Genomic DNA, 18,456 nt, shown 5'->3' on the forward strand with positions numbered 1-18,456 from the left:
CTGGCACCAGCTGTAAGTCAGAAGCCGCCCTGCCTTCCTGAGGAATGACCCAATTTGGAAAATGTTGCTCACAATTGACTCAGTAGAGACAGACATGATTTATTCAATGCCCAAAGCCAGTATCTCCTCTGAGCATCTTCACATCTTCCTCTTCTCATCTGAGGTTTCTTTCTCCATCGCTCCTCAATTCTTATCAAGTATAGGTTAAATGAACACACAGATACAAAATTGCACACACTCCTATTTCTCCATTTTCATGTGACTGCTTAAACTGTCAATAAGATCCAGAAAGAGGCAGAGCTGCAAGCAGATACTGATTCCATTGGGTAGGATTATATTATCCCTCCTTTTGTCACTGAACTAACACCTTTCATTCAGCCTATAGCACACAGCTTGGAAAACTCCTGGTAATAATCAGTGAAACAAAGTATCTTCCCTCCCACACAGAACCAGTTTGTAACCATCACTCTTGCCATGCTGCTTATAAGCTATGCTACTTTTCCCTGCTTGCCTTCCAGTTTTTTGTAGGTTGCAAACTCTTACGAGATGGGGGTGATGATCCTTCTGGGACCGGTGCAAATTCAGATATTCTATGACTCTATGTGATTTTACAGTGTTTCCCTAGTTGTCCAATGTTGACATACTGCTACATCTCTATGAGAGAAACTACATGAATCATGTTTGGATACTCTGGTCACAGATAATTTCCTGGATCTGTAGTTCAGTATGTTGCCCACAGAGCAAGTAGTGATGTATGTATTTACAAATAAGACTGATTATTCTAAAGAGGCATCTTCACAGTGATATTTGGATACTGCACTGCTTAAGACCCACCACCACCACAGATGCCCCAGTACAACCATTCACATCTCCTACTCAGAAGCTACAGAATTAGAAGTTCCTCTACATATATGTATATTTATCCTTAGAGAAAAATCCATCCTGTTTGTCAAAATAATAATAAAACCAAAACAGCAATACTTCTAGATATCCACAACAACTGAATACTATGTGAAGAGAACTAGAAGCTCTTTCTCAATTTTGGCTCCCTCCCACAACATAATCATCCTGGCAGTTGTGTGTGTGAGCTTGTGTCACGTCACACTCATATACCAGAGTCCACTCTTTCTCCTTAAGTAAATATCTTTAGCCAGCTTCAAAGCTCTACCAAGGAAACAAACCCAGCCCCCTATCCTGTAGTGCTTTCCAAACTCCTGGGTCACGATCAGCACTCACCTGTGCATGTTTCCATTGGTGGTGAAGGACTGTCCACACACTGAACATTTATAAGGCCTTTCACCTGAGTGCACCAGCATGTGGCGATCAAGGGAGCTCGCTGAGCTCAGAGACTTTCCACAGATGCTGCAGGAATGGTCTGTCCCTCCAGTGTCAGTGTTATGCTAGAGAAAGCAATGATTTTTTTTTTCATTGAATGACTTACAAAGGGTAAGTAAAATATCTGAGAGTACTGTAAACATCTTAAAAGCAGCTTCCGAGAGCCACTTGACACAATACCTTATATTAGGTGTGCCCCATAGCCAATTTATTTTCACAGCCCTCCCCCTTAACTCCACCATCTCCCTTTGCTTTTAACTCCTTAATGCAGCTGCTTTGTGCAGCCTGGAATGCCCACCACACACTGTACTTTCACTGAGTGCGCAGCAGAAGAGGACAGATAGGGATGAAGCAACATCTGTTCCAAGTGGTACCTTGGAATATGTTAAGCCATGTAGTGGTTTGGGGTAGGGTAAATGGTAAGGGGGGAAAAAAGAAAGAGAATGTAATTATAAACTTGATTTCAGAAGACATTTAAAAATATTCTTTAAATATATTAATTTCAAAGTGACTGTGCAGTAAGAAAACAGAAGCAAATGCTTCTGTTTTACAGGGAAAACGTGGCTATCAGCTTACTGTGTTATATGTACCACTCATTCTTGCCTGCATTTGGAGGAGTGAACATTTCTTCACACACCAAAAAAAAAACAAAAGCAAACAAACAAAAAAAACCCCAAGCTAACAAAACAAAACCAAATGGAGAATAAGGAAAAAAATTAAGTAACAGTTACAGTACAGAAGGGAAAACTGAAGTAATATCTAGTGGGCTCACAGTTGGTGAACCACAACTTTAACACCCCAAGGAGAACTTTCTGACATAGAAAAAGCCAAAGCTCCTTGTAACACACATGTACATATTTCAAAAGGAGCAAGATGAGGCCTGTATCTGACAGGAATAAAGAGCATCATACATCTGAAATGGGTATTTTAAATTCTGCCTCCCAAAATTGCTGTATCCTGTAAAGGACAGAGAGGCTCTTTAACACCGAGATGATTTTAAAGTTGTTTCTTCCTGCTTCTTATTTGCATGAACAGTAAAGGGAACTGTATTCAAACAGGATAACAAAACAGGACTTATGCCTCATGATGGAAGTGGTTTTCCGGATCCTTAGGATACCTTAAGCTGTGCAGAACAGGACACACATCCTTATTTGAGCCACTGGGGGAGTAGGGAGGGGAAGGAAAGGAGAGAAAGAGAGGAGAATCATCCACCTCCCAGTTGGTGATGATTTTTTTTCATCATCATTATTATTAATACCAAGGGAAAGCTTAAATAGAAGCAAAACAATTGTGGAAAGTTATATCCGAGCATTTCTGATTCACGTGTAGAATTGTTTTTCGGTGCTGCAAAATGCATGCTGGCAATTGAGACACCCTTAATAAAACAGGGAATCGAGAGCTTGTGCTTTACATACCTGACGAATGTGCATAGTTAGCTGATGCTGTGTAGTGCAAATCTTTTCACACAGAGGACAGGTATAGGAAGACTTCTCTTCTTTTGTTTCCTGTGAAGAAACAGGAGGAATACAGATATTAAAGAACTGGAAAGTTATTACTGCTGTGGATGGAAAAAGTACAAGCCATCTCCAGTACAAAAGGCCACTGCTTAAGAGAACAACTTGTATGTGCATTTATCATCCCAGTAGATCCCTCAGGGAAGTTTCAGAAACTTCTGAATTTATAAATAGGGGCCATTTCAACGACCACAGAAGAACAGCAGCTGTTTTAACAGCACACAGATACTCAGCAGTAGCAGTTTAGGACAGGAAGTGAAGGCAATTACTGCAACCAGCTCAAACTGCCAAGAGGAATTTAGGTGAGCAGAAAGCAATTACCCAGGCTGGAATCCTGCCAGAATATGCTGGCAAATGCAACTAATCTTCCAAAAAGATCTTTAGGAAGCATAAGTCTTCAGGACTTTGGGTTTTCCACCCCACCTTCATGGCAAGTTGCTAGGCCAGTGCCCTTTTCTCAGAGCTCTGACTCAGAAGGAAGAACAGCATTTACTGAATCACCAGCACCACTTCCTTGAGCATCCTGTGTTTCTCCTGGAAGCATCCCATCCAGGCACACTGGCCAGGCCCAACCCTTCTTAAGCTTGCAAGATCTGATGAGGTCATGACGAGAAAGAGGTGACAATGTGGGAGCCTACGTGACTCCAAAAGAACACATTATGAACCTGTAGGGAATTATCCTCCATCCAGGTGAGAAGGAGGAGTAACCACAGTCAAACCATGAGTACAAACAATGCAGAAGACCTGACCCGGATTGCTCAGTCTGATTTAAGTATGCCCTTGAGACACTGGGGAAAGCCGCCACTCTTTCACAGCTGAGGATGGAATGGCACTCTCGCAGAAACCAAAGGCATCTGCCTGAGTTGTCTGCAAGGATGACATACGGTCATTCTCACCAGATGTGTCTTGTGAACCAAAGCCTGCATGACTGAAAGCAAGAAGGCCCAGCACTGAAAATGAAACCTCAGTTTTCTGTAGAACTAGGCACAGCTTTACCAGCTAGAGGTCCACCATTTGTTACCTAAACTCATGGTGATGAGAATATGAAAACCATCTCTGCATGACTGATGGGAAGCTATAATATTTATGCTAAAAGGATGCGTTCTATTGAATCTCTTTGCTGGCTATTTTAGGTAGCATTAGTGAAAACAAGACCAAAAAACAACAACTTCCACTTCCACTTCCAGACCGTCAGACACAAGCCTTTGTATGGAGCACCGACAGTGGCCGGCCTAGGCCTCTGCCATTAATCTTGTGGCATTTCAAGAGGAAAGACACTGACACAGTGTTAGAAAAGGGTTTTTTTCTTGATGTTTTGATTTTTTAAAAACGTTTCAACTTAATAAAGCAATATTCCCCTCAATGCAACCTGAGGAAACATACTATGGAGAGTTCCTGACTAAAATCTAACATTATGTTTTCAAAAGCGGGGTCGTGATATTTTTCCATTAACTCCAGCATCTCGTGGATGTGGATGCAGAGCTATTTTCTCATTTTGCCTCAAGTAAACAAAGCGACTGACCTCCCTTATAGAAGCATTAGGACTTGCAACCACTAGGCTCTCCCAGCCTCCGCCATTTCCCTTGCAAGGCTCTCCATGCTGAAGGTGATCACTGTAGGCCGCCACGCACACAGGCCAAGGCTCAATGCCCTGTTACTCACAGAATGTTAGAAAGCAAGTAAGAAAGACTGCCATTACAAAGTCTGAATACCCCAAGAAGATTAAAACACATTATCCCCGTGGCCTACACACACACATACAATCCACACACACGCATTCCATCCTACTGATGATACAACTTTAATTTTACTACATGCAACCAGTCTGTGGAGTGGTGTTCAGCTCCAATTATACTGCAACCCTGTTAAAGTTGGCTCAGGACAGAGAACAAACACACTGCGCTGTGAGGAAAATCCCTGCAGCTGTGCTGACAGTTTAGATCGTGTTTAATCCCCAGGGTATTTATGTGAAATTATCAACCTACTGCTTCTTTTTTGCCCCCCGTTTAAATAAGTGATACAGTTCTACGCGATGCAATCAATGGTTTCAGAGCCTGCATTCTCAACTGCCTGCTCTTCGAATCAGCAAATTAACAGCAGATAGAGTAATTGCTGGTTCACCTTGAAGCAAAGATCAGAAACACACTATAGCTCTGCCAGAGCTGATTAGTATTGAATCTGGGGTTTATTATTAACTAAAACCCAAACTTTCTCCAGTGGTCACCCAGGGTACATGCTGCATACCGTAACACAGCTCAAGCAAATCAAGGGTAGCTACAAGAGGGAACGCTGTTGACTGACTCGATCCAGACCAAAATACATTAGCATCCCTACTCCAAATCACCTCCACAGAACACAGCACTCAGCCACCTCACTGGAGCCAAGGTGGGGAAAACACACTTCCTGAATCAAAAGATAAAACTAACAGTTAATTTGTTACCTACTCTCTTTTCAGTCAACCTGGTAAGACTGCTCTGCATTCAACTGATGGCAAACGCTTTGGGAACTGTGCACAAGGGCTGCTTTTCTCCAGCTTACATTTGTCACCTTTTTCCTTATTCTCTTATAGAGAAAAGCAAATGAGAAGTCAAGATGGATGCAGGTTGATGAGAGAACATGTTTATTAGACTATAGGTAGACTAGAGCCAAGATAAAGCCAGCATTATAAAGAGAACCATAGACTTAGGACAAAGGTCCACAGCAAAGTATTTCACTGCCAAGAAACAGCAGTCAGACTCAGAAAACTAACAAACTGCTACTATCCTTGCAATTAAAATCAGGGGCACATTCTGATCGGAATTGGAGATCTACACGCTGCTAAACACTGAAACAAATCAGTGCTTTCATGCTGCTATGCTGAAAATGGAAATTCACTGTACTGGATGTTGTTAAACAGACTGATACCCAGTTATTATTTCACATCTTACTTCTAATACCTCAGTAACGTAGCCATTTGCCCCTCTGGCAATAATGATCTTTCAGCCTAATAACAACAAGGCTATTTACTATGTTTTCGATGTATTTATTTATTTTTACACCGTAAGAATCCCTCTTAATCCTGTCACATTTACTCTAGAGCTTCCTTTGATTCGATGCCCATCAAAGTATCAGGTGGAATAAAGGTCACCAACACTAATAAACTTCTCCGAAGCCAAGCCACATGGTGTACCAGCAGACAGCTGTGCAACAGCACTGCCACTGAGTCTCATCTGAACTCCATGCTGTACTTCACACGATGAAATCAAGGAAACAGGGTAGCCCTTAACAGGGAACACTGCAAATAAACCTTGAATTCAGATGCTAGACAGTGTGACCCCACCAACACAGTTGCATGTACACAGCCAAGGCTCTTCAATTAAGAATTCCTATGTTCATTTATCATGCCTATGTTCATTTATTATTAACAATTTTTGACTCATTTTAAGCAAGAAAATTCAAGACAAGTCATAAGTATGTCAATTGGGCAGCCACCTTGCAAGTTATTAATAAAATCGTATAGGACCATCATGAGTCACACTTCTCAACCTTTCAGATCTCTGTTACATCTTGATTCATTTACAAATTCTCTGTGCTAAAGTCAAATAGATGCAGGAACCTGGGGTATTTCTTGCTGTTCCACAACACCTTAATTAGTAAGGCTTAACTCAGCAAAAGAGACACATGGATGTCAATAATCACAGCTTGAAATGGCTCTCTCACTTCTCCAGATCAATGCAGCAATCAACTGGTAAATGGAAAAGAAAAAAAAAAAACTGATAAAAGCTACACATATTTGCTCTCAAGATTTACACATAGCATTCAGCAACAGTTCTTCACGTTTTCATTAACTACAACTAAGGGCACCTTACAGTACAACTAACTGTGTGAACCGAGTGCCTTTATGGACATTTTGTTCTAGCACCACCTTTAACCACTCAGATCTTCTGCAGCAGTAATACCTCATGAAGGGACCCTCTCAACAACTGAGCCAAGCCCCACAGCCCACTGGGTCAGGTCATTCCCTCACTGAACTACTTCAGTTCCAGATATTTTCTCTTAGGTTAATGAAATTAACTGTCCTTCTCAACAAATCAGGGCAATGCAAGAACACAGACAATGGATGTAGCAGGAAAGAAGTGGCAATTCTGGTTTTGCTGCTGCTGGTGTCAGCTGGTAGATCAGCTTGCCCACTGTATGACAGGCGAGCCCAAGCAAGCAGACCTCTTCCATCTCCAATTTTCTTAAGTGAAGTTCTGAAAGGCCATCAGGAAACATGCAAAAAGAAGCAATGACAAAGGGAGAACAAACTCCCTGAGTGAAAATAAGGCAAAACCACCAATGAAACATAATCACATCATTTTCCATGTAGCTGTTTTGACTTCCCAGCATCTCCCTGTACTTGGGTTTACAAACCTGATTTCTCCTACCAATCCGATTTGGTGCAGGAGACTTCGAGGGAGATTTGACAGTCTGAGAGGTCCCCCCATTTTCAGCTATCTTCCCCACATTCATTACTGCTGACATCATGGCATCAATGGAGGACAAATCTGCTCCGTCCGAACTGCTCGGTGAACTTGGTGTCACCTTGTAACTGTTTAAAGTTTCCAGCTGCTTCTCTGGAATTAAAAAGAAAAAGCACACTTAAGAGTTGCTAGGTCATCTAAAAAATTAAACTAAAAACAATGCAAACAACATAAAAACCCCAAAGCAAACAATGAAGACCCAAAGGTATTTTCAGCTGCCTACAACTCGCATCATACTGCCTGATTTCATGGACAACAGCTCATAGTAACTGAAGATTTTCTTGTAATAGTGAAAGTTTCTCCTATTGGAATGTGTAGGACAAGGTGCAAACCTCTTCTTAAAAGATGTTCACATTATCTTGACTTCCAAACAGAATTCAGTACAGGAATTATGGAGTGATTTACCAGCTGTAAAATGGTATTAATTGCAGTACCTTGCAATCTCAATGAGCCATCAGATCAGTGCCAATGAATGAATGCTCTGGCAAACAGCATCATTCAAGCAAGCTTGTATTTTAAGCAGAACTGCAGAATCAAGGCATCAGTAGCACAATATACCAGTTTCTCTGTCTCTCTTACATAGCTTAAGTCAGCTTTGCAGAAGCAAAAAGCTTCTGGGAAAAAAAATCCAACTTCAAATCCCCTAAAATACATTTTACTGCCACAGCTGGCAATGATAGAATTTTCTTTTTCATTCTGCTCTACCCACTCATATCAGTCCATAGAGTATACGTTACAGCCACGGCTGATGCTGCCCTGAAGGCAAAGCTGTTCAGATTCAGACTCTTCCATCTTGTTTTGTTCATAGCTTGTCAAACACACAGGTAAGGTCCTCCACTTTCCCCTTAAGGAGCTAAAAAGGAAAATGCTTTCAAACTGAATATTCCTTCCTCCAAAAAAGAATCTCCCAACCAAATAGGAACACTCTGCAAGTCCACAGCTCTGTCAGCTCAGGTGGACAGCACAGGAGCTTCGTGTGCTTGAGTCATTCTAACACAAGAGGACGTGAGGGCGAACAAAGAGAAACATGTTTTCTTGTGAACATTTCATCTCTGTATAATACTGCCTTAGGAAGATAAGTTTGAGCACAACAAACAGGTGCTTTCTGAGGCTAAGTAATGTGGTGCCGAGCTACCTGGAGCCAAGAAAATCTTAGTTAGGAAGCCTACAGTGGTAGCTGAGTATTTATATGCCCACGCTTCTACTCACTGAATTTTATGCACTTCAGACAGATAAAGATTAGGGACAAGGAAAGAAAAGCATGCACCAATGCCACTGCTCAGTGTAGGTTATATCCTTCACAAAGATAAGGGTTATGGATTGGGTAAGAAATACTTCTACAAGCTTTAATCAATGCCCTAAATTAAAACTAAAGAGTCACTTGGAGCTAGTCAGACCAGTTACCTTCATTGCTATCCCCTGATTGACTGAGGCTCTCTTCTTGCTTGCTGGTCTCCTCACTTAGTGTAGTAGGTTTAGTAGCATCAGGCTCTTCAGCCTCTTCTTCAGTAGCACCCTCTAGCACTATGTGAGGGAGACAGGAAAAAGAGAAAGAGATTAAGTTTTGGTGGAAGCTGTTTTAGCAGAGACTAAAGCTCCATTTTTTTTTTGAGAGCTCTACTGATGACTACATAGATTTGATGGTGGAAGCAAGTCAACGGAGCCAATGCAATAAAGCACCCGTAGCCTGAAGCACCCTGGCACAGGAGTGGGAGATGCTGCTGCTGCCACCAGCAGTGAAATCTGGGCAAAGAAAGAGAGGAAACCCTTACTCAGCTTGGTCCCCAGAATTCAACCACAAAAAAAAAGGGGGAGGAAACAAAGGACTGAGCAAGCCAGCGTGCCACTGACAGTCATGAGATACAGTAAAGAACTTGGAAGAGTATTCTGCTTCTGGAGATTCACTAAGTAATTCAGTTCCATTCACAAGCATCCCACGCCTCAATTTCTCTTCTTGGAGGATTAATATTTACACCAACAGATGAATGCAGGGCAACCTTCTTCCTTCCAGCAGCACAGAAATGACTACCGAGGTTTTTGGGGCCATCTGGCACATTCCTTACACCCACTGCCCAAGGGTTTTAGATGGACAGAAGACAAGCAACCACCATATCACCTGGCAGAATTTCTCCACACCCCTTTCTGAGACCACAACCTTATCGTGCTATCTTTGGGGTTTTGGGAGGGATTCCTGCTCTGGCTGGAGAATGACAACGCAGTTGAACATCGCTGATAGAGGTGAAGGTGAATCATCAACACCTAACAAAGAGAGGAGTTCTCTCTTTGTGGCACTCGTGGTCATAGCCTCTGAAAAAAGGTGATTCATAACACTGGAGATACCAGTATCTTTTTACTGGAGAAATATGCTTTTATAACCTTATATTGGAAATTAACACGCTGTGGACATTTCATCAACTCAGGTTTCCAAATTGCATCCAGCAGAACTAATACAGATATTCCTTTTTTTCAGAAAGCAGAGGTCATCACTCTCAATTTATGGTTAATGGAGTTTCTTTCTTTTAAATAACAAATTCTCAAGGATAACATGCAGATCAGTCACAAAACATTTCTGCAAATGCTTTTTGAAAAGCGTACGCGAACAAGAAATGATGGCATCCCAACTACTGACATTTTAGAGTGAACAAAAGTCTGACAAAGGGACTTATGTCATGCAGTTCCTTGTTTCACTCAACACAAGAAAAAGCAGCAGACTCAAGCTCCCCAAGTCAAATTGCAGTCTCTCTCAGGAGCAGCACACTGGTGGTTTGACACAGCAAGCCAGCACAGTCTAGAGATGAAACATATGTGAGACTTGACTGAGGTCACAGTCTATGGCTCCAGATAAAATCAACACCATTTTCAGTCTGCATCTTCAGAAACCAAAACTATTTTGATGCTATACTGAACCAGTTCAAGATAACTCTTTGAAGGTAACTCCTGTATGCTTCTCTGCTAAGCAAAACGCTAGTGTTCCCTGTGATGGCAGGGACTGCTTGATTCAAGAGGCCAAGCATCCATCCTCCTGTATTTTCTCCAACAAGTATAAAAGCTGCTTATTTAATAGGGTCTTTAAAAGAGGTCATTTAAGAGCAACACAGTCACTTCTTTCTACCGCATTAGTGCTTAAAAAGAAAGTAAGTGATTTAAGCTTGAAGAGAACAAGAACTAAGGAGTCACCTGCAAGTTGCTTGCTGTATCTGCTTAGTACCACCAAAAAAAATGATCAGTTGATATTATTTGGAAGGGCTTCTGTTGAAACAGGTAAGTGCTTTACTACTTAAAAACAAGCAAACAAACACGTCAACAAAAAACAGCTCCTTCTGAAGTAGACTTAACCTTTTCTCTTTCAGTCAATACCTCTAACATTAATGTTACCACCATTATGTCCTGGAAAAAGTTACTCTATAGTGTAACTCTGAAGATTCAGCATTTCTTAATTTTAAGCAGTTGAAAGACTGAAATTCAGGTTCTGCAAAAATAAGATAATTGACACATATGTATTTTATTCACAGATGTATTTTCCATTTTCTTTGCATGAAGCAAAAACGCACCACTTAAACAAAGATAACCACATGAGCAGGACACACTGATTTCAGAGGCATAACTTTCTATTTGCAAGAGGATATAGAAACAATAAGGATACTGGGCCAAATCACTCCTTCCTGTGGGAAAACCCATGGCAGAAAGCCTTCAGGCAAGAGAATACGGAGAGGTTTCTCTTGCAGCTTTTTTTTTTTTTCTTTTTTTCTTTTATTTATTTAATAAATGCATCACTGAGAATGAGGAAATGTTTTTTTCCACAGCACCTATGAGATCCCAGTGATGGGCAGGGGTGCCCTGTGGCCCTGCCCTCAGGACTCTAAACGCCACAGCTTGGAGGTCACACCGATGGAGCCTCCTTCCTCCCTTTCCCCAAAAGAGAACAAAGACCTCCAGGAAAGAGAGACAAACAGGAAAGAGGCTGGCAAACAGCATGGCCTCAAGTTGCATTCAACATCTGAGCAAAGCCTCTAGGAAACAGGGAACTGGAAACAAGCATTCGAGTCATCTATTCTGGAGACCCTCCCCAAGCATTGCAGTCACCCTCTTATGAAAGCAGAGGGTATATGTGTGAGGGGGCAACGAACAAAACAAAATCCTAACAGCCTTCTATCCATGGCTACAGAAAGGGACCCAGCTCCCTCCGCTTGGTGTTGTTTCTGAAGCCATGAACCTGGGCAGCTGCAATCCCACACAGAAGGCTGCAGGGCCTTCAGCTCCTCCTTGTGCTGGAGGCCCACCCTGATGCCTCACATAACAGGAGAGCTGCTGAGAAACAGCGGGCTCGGAAAAAAAAAAAAAGCATGAAAAAAGCCTTGTTGCTTCCCATTCAGTCTGTACAGGAAGACACTTGCTAGACCTACTTCCTCCTCTGGGATAAAGTGTGACTCCACTGTATGCTAAAGCTGAGTCCATCAGCAGCTACTTCCCCCCTCTGCTTATGTGGATTTGTTTATATTTAATTTTTTTCTTTAAAGACCACTCTCAACTGTTACAGCTGTTTCTCCTTCTGGGGACGAGCATCACAGATGAAGCACACAAAAAAAAAAGAACACAGGCCAGCACGGGCCACGGGGGAAGGAAGAAGAAAGGAGAAGAGATGATAAGCCTTCAGAGTCACGATCACTTGACTTGCCATTGAGAGGCAGCCGCACTAACATGAAGCTGGTACAAGTCCCTGCTCCAGTCTGCTCCCCTGTCTCTGCACAGGAGCTCTCCCTTTGGAATAGGTAGGAAGAAACACACAATACAGGCAAGGAGGGTGAAAACCTGGTGTGTAGCACAAAGCTGCTCATTGTTCTGCCTTAAAAAAAAAAAAAGGTTCACATCAATGTTAAATTGGAAGCCACGCACTAATTGGAGCAGGGAAAGATTAACACTCTCAGCCAAGTACCTTTATTGGTTTCATTAAACACGCCATCGTACGCAGCACAGAACACGGTGGGAGGAGTAGAAACAGGGGAAACAAATGATGGCTTTAGGAATGCACCCCCCACACACATGCATCTCAAACCACGCTTTCCTGTGAGGCCCAAACAGGAATCCTGGACCTTCTTCATCATTTCCATCTTAGCAACGCTATTATCTTAACTCATGGCTTTCCCACTGCTTTTTGTTTTGTTTTGTTTTTGTCTTCTCAGTGGTAGAAAAAAGAAATATTCCAATGATCATTTAAATGAAGGCCAGACCTTCCTAGTATACAAATTTAGACACCAACACAACTTCAAAGAGAGGGGCCGCATTTGAATAAACAGAAGTTTATGGTTTACCCTTGAGATTATAATACCTAAGAATCACTACATCACTTTCAGAAAGGTATCTGATGCACTGGTCTTGCACTGAGCTCCCACCAGAGGAGCAGATTTCCTTCCCAAGCACAAAAGCTCACTCCCACCCCAAGAGATGTACACAGCCACCCAAACTACTTTCTGAATGTGATTTGGCTTCAAAGCTGGCAGGAAGGAAAAGAGGATGAAAAATGTGTTGTGTGGGAAGAAAAAGGAGTTAACGCTATTGAAAGCCGCTGCCTCAAGGCAAAGGAAAACCGAGAGAAAAAAGTCTTCCCAACTGACCTTTTTAATACCAACTGTGCCCTTGCTACTGAAGTGTTGGTGCTGACTCGGCACCCCAGCGGTAGAGAAATATACTGGCAGCATCACCTCACTGTCACCACTGCTGGAGCACCAGTACAGAGCAGCCTATGGGGAAAGGAAGACAAGCATAAAGAAAAAAACAGTGGCATGGGAGTAGCTTGGTGGTCAGTTATTTGCTTAGGATTCAGAACAAGACAGGCACTGTAAGGATATTACCCCAAAGCTTTTGAACTTGTACCTCTAACTCGAATTCTCCTCTGGGGTTAAAAACAAAAACAACAAAACGAACAACCCAACAACAAACGAAACCTCAAAGACACCAAACCAAAGGAACAACACCTCAGGACACGCACTTTCTGGGTACTAAAAGGCAGACGGCTCATCTTGTGGTGATCTCTAGGGGTTGAAGCGGGGCTGAGGAGCACCACCCATTTTAGGGGCAGGGCAAATAAGAGCAAGAAGACCTCCATATTTATGGATTATTTTGTACACTGTTGCCACCACACCTAACAGCCTGAATTTTGAATATTCAGAGACCTTTACTTGTTCAGTTTTATCCCATTGCACGCATGACAAGATGTGTGGGTGCATTTGGTTTTTCTCTAAGTTTTGTAATCTGCATTCTCATGATCTATGGACCATTAGCGGTGCTCAGGACCTTGGCTTGGATGACCAGAAGCATCTCTCCACAAAACATACCGGAATTTGAACTTTGCTACTGCTTTAAGCAAACTACAGCTCTGAATCAGCACGATGCCCTGGTACGATGCTGATAAGTCACAGGGAAAATGAGGAAGCTGTACTAATGCAACAGTGAGACGCTGTGCTGGAAAAGCAGGGGCTTCCTGGATGGAATTTTCCTGCATTGTTCAATGGGTTTACAGCAACACAGGGAGAAAACGGGCAGCTTTTGTATAAGATGCATTCATACCTGTCTTCCTGACCCTGCAGTTTGCTAACTTAAAGAGCAAGCACACTCCCATCTGCTCTTGCATGCAGTGGGGATGGCACGACATGCAGCAGCCTGTGGTCTTGCTAGGCTAGAAAGGAGAAGCAAAGCACACGCTGCTGCACTGCTGAGAGCGAAACCAAAATGTGACAGCCTCATCCCCTGATGGGAAAGCTTTATTCTCTGCCACCACACTTTGCACATCCGAGGGTCTGGTCCAAGCCCACACTGAATTCCTGCTCAGCAACACCGTGCCTAGCATGGCAACATCACACAGCTGACCTGCTCCTGATGAATTCTGAGCTCTTCTAATGTCTTATTCCTCTTTCCTTGTATCAAAGATCTATCTAAAAGCTGTTCCTCATCCTCACCCTCTCTATCAGCTTGTGGGTTAGCACCTGGCCTTCCAGGAAGCCTTTGTCACCAAACTGCAGTCAGCCTTGAGAACGTGCTCAGACAAAAAGGAATACTGAGATTTTGAGACAGTTTAACAAACCTGGAGCCACAAGAGCTGATTTTGGACATGCACAAAAAAAAACGAAGTCAGGAAAACAGCAAAGCAAAAGCCAAAAGTTGTTAGCATGCATCCTTCCACTCCTTCCACACACAAACTCCCCTCCATCCTCATCTTGTCAGCTCTCCATGCAGCCATTGGGGTGCAGGAGGCCACTGGGGAGGCTGTCCAGCTCCCCCAGCTCACTGTGGCAAAGGAAGCACATTGGACAAGACAGACCTTCGGCATCACCCAGTATGCCCTGCCCCTGCTCCCTCCCCGCGTGCTGAGGAGGGATACAAAAGCAATACTGTCTGTCCTTATAAGCTCTGCTTTGCATGTGTTCGGCAAGCTAGGACAGCTGTGTGGACAGCTCGCAGAGTTCCAGGAAGTTGATGTGTTTCTTGGCTTCGACACCGGTTTATTTGCCTTAGATGAAGTGGCGACCCGAGAAAGTCTCTCTGCATCCCCCTGGGCTGGCAGGCTATGGGACAGTGGCATGTCTCAAGACAGGGCACGGGGGTCTCTCCCCGGATGGATGGGCCTTCCCCAAGCCTGACTGCCTAGGCTCTTGCTCAGGCTGGGGCTGGCCCACATCCTGCTGTGTGAGCAGACACTGTGGAACATGGTGCAGGACAGCCTGGGAGTCTGGGACCACGTTCCTCAGAGCCAGGGGCTGCCATGTCTGGCCCTGAAGGCTTCCTGCTGAGATGGGAGGTGGGCCTGAGCCCCCCCTGCTACTCTAAGGGATACAAAACCTTACTGCTGCTGCTGCCTTGGAAGGGCAAGGAAGGTAAAGAGAGGAAACAATCTCAAATGTAGCAAGTAGAAAGCCCTGTGGCTTCTTTCAATTTTTTTTTTTTTTGCCTTGTGCCAAAGGGTAGAACCACAAACCTAGTGAATTTAATACCTTGGAGGAAAGAAAAGAAGGGGAAGAAAGAATAGCTATCCATTGATGTGCCATCAACCTAGATGGCTAAGCAAGCAAGGACTGTGCTGAGGTAACAGGGTGCTTGTCGCAGAGCCTGAGGGGAGAGATAGACAAATTGCACTTGGGAGAACCAGACAGAAAGAGCTTCAGTGTAAGAGAGAAGAAAAGCCACCTCCTCTCCAGCCAAGGCAAGCTGCAGCTCCCTTCAGCTCTGGAGAAGAAAATGCTGCAGGATTCAGCGTGAAACGGGACACTCGGCTCTGCTGGGAGATGCTGGCATCCCCAGCAATATACAGCCTGTTTGAACCACGGGATGTCTTGTCCTTTTAAGGTGGGCCAACAGCAAGCATCTGTGCAGCAGCAGCACAGCTCGAGCCTGCAATCAATAGCCCCCGGTGTCACATTAAAAAACAGGGGCTTCTGTGCCTTACCAACTGGCCGTGCAGATGCCCAGGCACCCACCCGGAGGGGAGACAATCAGTCTGGTTGTTCCTCCTCGCGGCTTTGTGGAAACAAGAAGAAACAGCAGCGGCGAGAGGAAGAAAAGCCACGAAGCTATGCGGCTGTGCCGCTCGCTGGCAATCGGTGCCTGCAGCTGTTGGGTCAGGAGGGGGGCCTGCAACCCCACAGCTTGGCCCAAAGTAGCCCCAGGCCCAAGGATGCAGGCAAGGGTCCCAGGCAAATCTCTGGAGGACGGGGTGGGAGAAAAGAGCGAGCGTTTTGCTGCCTCATGCTTGTTTTTCACACATAGCTGGAGCCGCATGTGTGCAGCAGGACAGGTTTGGAAGGGATTACTGAGAGGCAGGATGAATCACGCAGAGGGAGACGTAGAAAATCTCCTGTGCTAGTGCCCTGCATCTTGCATGGTGAGCTGCTTGTGACCCTTTTCCTTCAGGGATGTGTTTAAACAGGGCTTCACCCACTAAAGGGGACAGCACCCGTTTGCTCCCTGTGGAGCCTCAAGTGAAAGCATCCTTTACAGGTGATAGCAGTGTGCTCTGTGCAGCACCTTTTACCAGGCAGCATTACAAAGCACAACACATCTCACAGGGTACTGCAGCAATGCTATGCGCAAAGGGAGAGAAGGGACTGAAATTACAGTGCTTAAAACTCATTTCCAAATGTCTTAATATTTTAAAGCCACAAGCCCTGAAGGATAATCACAACCTCAGATGCTCAGCCTATAACTTCTTACCACATGGCAATACCAACACACAACAACTCTTCTTTACAAAACAGCATATTTTATACCCAGGAACACACATCCTCCAAAACCAAAATGGCTTTTTCTTTTTTCAGAGGGAAAAATAAAGATCTCAATGCGTCTCTAACATTTAAAAGCCAAGACAGCTGTACTCTAGCGCTACTTAAAGATGAGAGCCTCCACCAAGTTAAGCAGAGAGGGATTCAACATGCAAATGTTTTGCAGAGGGAATGATTCAAGAGTCTGCAGCTCTCCTCGCTGCTCTTTTCCAGGGAGCATGACTTGCTGACAGGATTAACTACTGCCAGGCTCACGAAGCTGGGAGACAGCTGCCACATGGCAGCCATTTATTACAAAGCTCCGCTCCTCTCAAGTTAGGAAAGAGGCAGACTATTTCATCTGTGTTATCAGCAGGGTTCCACTGCTCCACAGGCTTTGGAGACCAGGCTTCTTCTAAACAAACACCTCCTTTTCTTACTCCACCTTGTTAACATCCTTATCTTCCCGTCTTCTGTTTCTGGTCAGCACAGGAACTATTCCCTCTATCACACTCTCCAAACAAATAAACAATACATTTATAAGTCCATTTATAAGTCAATTTAAAATGTTCAGAAACACGTGCACTGAAAGGGATTTTTAGAGTGTTTTAGCTTGATGTTTTAGGAGGGGGAACCTCCTGTCACAGGGAAGAAAGAGAGAAGTGCTGGAGCAAAGGGATTCAGAAATATTCTGTGCAGCCCTCAATCTTCTGTCCAACTCAGAAAGCATTTTTAATGCCAACCTCCAGCACAACATCCAAAGCAGCTACACAGCTTTTTGTAAGCGAGATAACCTGCAGTGCTGCTTCATACTTCTATCTCCACACCAGGCAGACCTCACACAGACCCACAAGCCAAAGCCACACTCCTGCCTTTTACCACACAAGGCACAAGAGGCTTCAAGTCAACCACCTCCTACAGTCTGTTAATGACCAGAAACAGATATGCACCACCCATGTCACCACGTGATATTCAATTTAGATGACCGTCAATTGCCATTCTCCCATCATCCTGAGCCAGAACTAAAAGATACAAGCCAGCTGTTCATTTTTACCTGGAGGATTCTAATCAGATATTTGCCATAGGCACCAGAGTACCACAAATCTCTCAAAGTGGAGTTTATCACTTTCTCATGGTGAAGGAAGAGCCCAGCCTTGAGAAGAATGTCTCCCCCCCATTGCTAATGAACAGCCTTGTGAGCACTCGCATGTGCTTACAGCAGCTGGGCAGGCAGCCTTGCTTCAGCATTGTTTGGAGAGCTCTGCATTCTGAAAGTCACTGTTTGTTTTTTGTTTGCGTTAGGTAAATTAATTACAGCGGTAGATTGCTCTGGCAAGCGGGCAAAGCATCTCCAAGCTGAGACCCACACAGGCGAGCCACCAGGGAAATTTTAAACAACAATGCTACTTGTCAATAGTGCTCTTCGCTGTGAGCTCTCTTTCTATTTTGAAGTAAATACACCGAAACTAACCTGTGGGAGGTGTTTCCTGCACACTGACAAAACGAAACAGCATCTCTTAATTTTCATAGACTGCTACACACATGCTAAAAAAAGAGCACGGGAATCCAGTTCTGCAATTTCTTTCCTTTACCAGATGAACAGAAGAAGCTTCTTCAGAAAAGACCTCTCTCCATCTGACCTGAAAAAGATGCATTCTAAACCAAGAACTGCCTGCACTCACACAAACACAAATCCCCTTCATCCACAACCATATCCAGCTGCCTGATCTTCTACGTTCCTTGCCACATAGTTTTTGCTCCGGGACTTTAAAAGCCTAGGAGGCATTTCAAAAGGATTTTACAAAGTACACAGGCCCGGCCTTGCAAAAGCTCATGAGGAATCCACGGAGGTCATCG

The 18,456-nt window shown here is 43.9% G+C and overlaps 1 protein-coding gene across 8 annotated transcripts in view; it reads right to left on the bottom strand.

Annotated features, from left to right (window-relative positions):
- RREB1 (ras responsive element binding protein 1) overlaps positions 1-18,456 on the bottom strand; it is a 115,536-nt gene that overhangs the window by 53,273 nt on the left and 43,807 nt on the right. For 6 of the 8 annotated variants that reach the window (XM_015854537.3, XM_015854539.3, XM_085537774.1 and 3 more), the window contains exons 2-5: positions 8,756-8,875; positions 7,242-7,444; positions 2,751-2,840; positions 1,237-1,400 (exon numbers count right to left, since the gene is read on the bottom strand). In XM_015854537.3, coding sequence (XP_015710023.2) covers positions 1,237-1,400; positions 2,751-2,840; positions 7,242-7,444; positions 8,756-8,875 — 577 coding nt within the window. Of the gene's footprint in view, positions 1-1,236; positions 1,401-2,750; positions 2,841-7,241; positions 7,445-8,755; positions 8,876-12,963; positions 13,090-18,456 lie in introns of all 8 variants that reach the window. The other 2 variants (XM_015854538.3, XM_015854540.3) reach the window with 1 other exon arrangement.

The sequence above is a fragment of the Coturnix japonica genome, chromosome 2 (genome assembly GCF_054131305.1).
Source record: "Coturnix japonica strain WE chromosome 2, WE-NBRP24, whole genome shotgun sequence".
Lineage (NCBI taxonomy): Eukaryota > Metazoa > Chordata > Aves > Galliformes > Phasianidae > Coturnix > Coturnix japonica.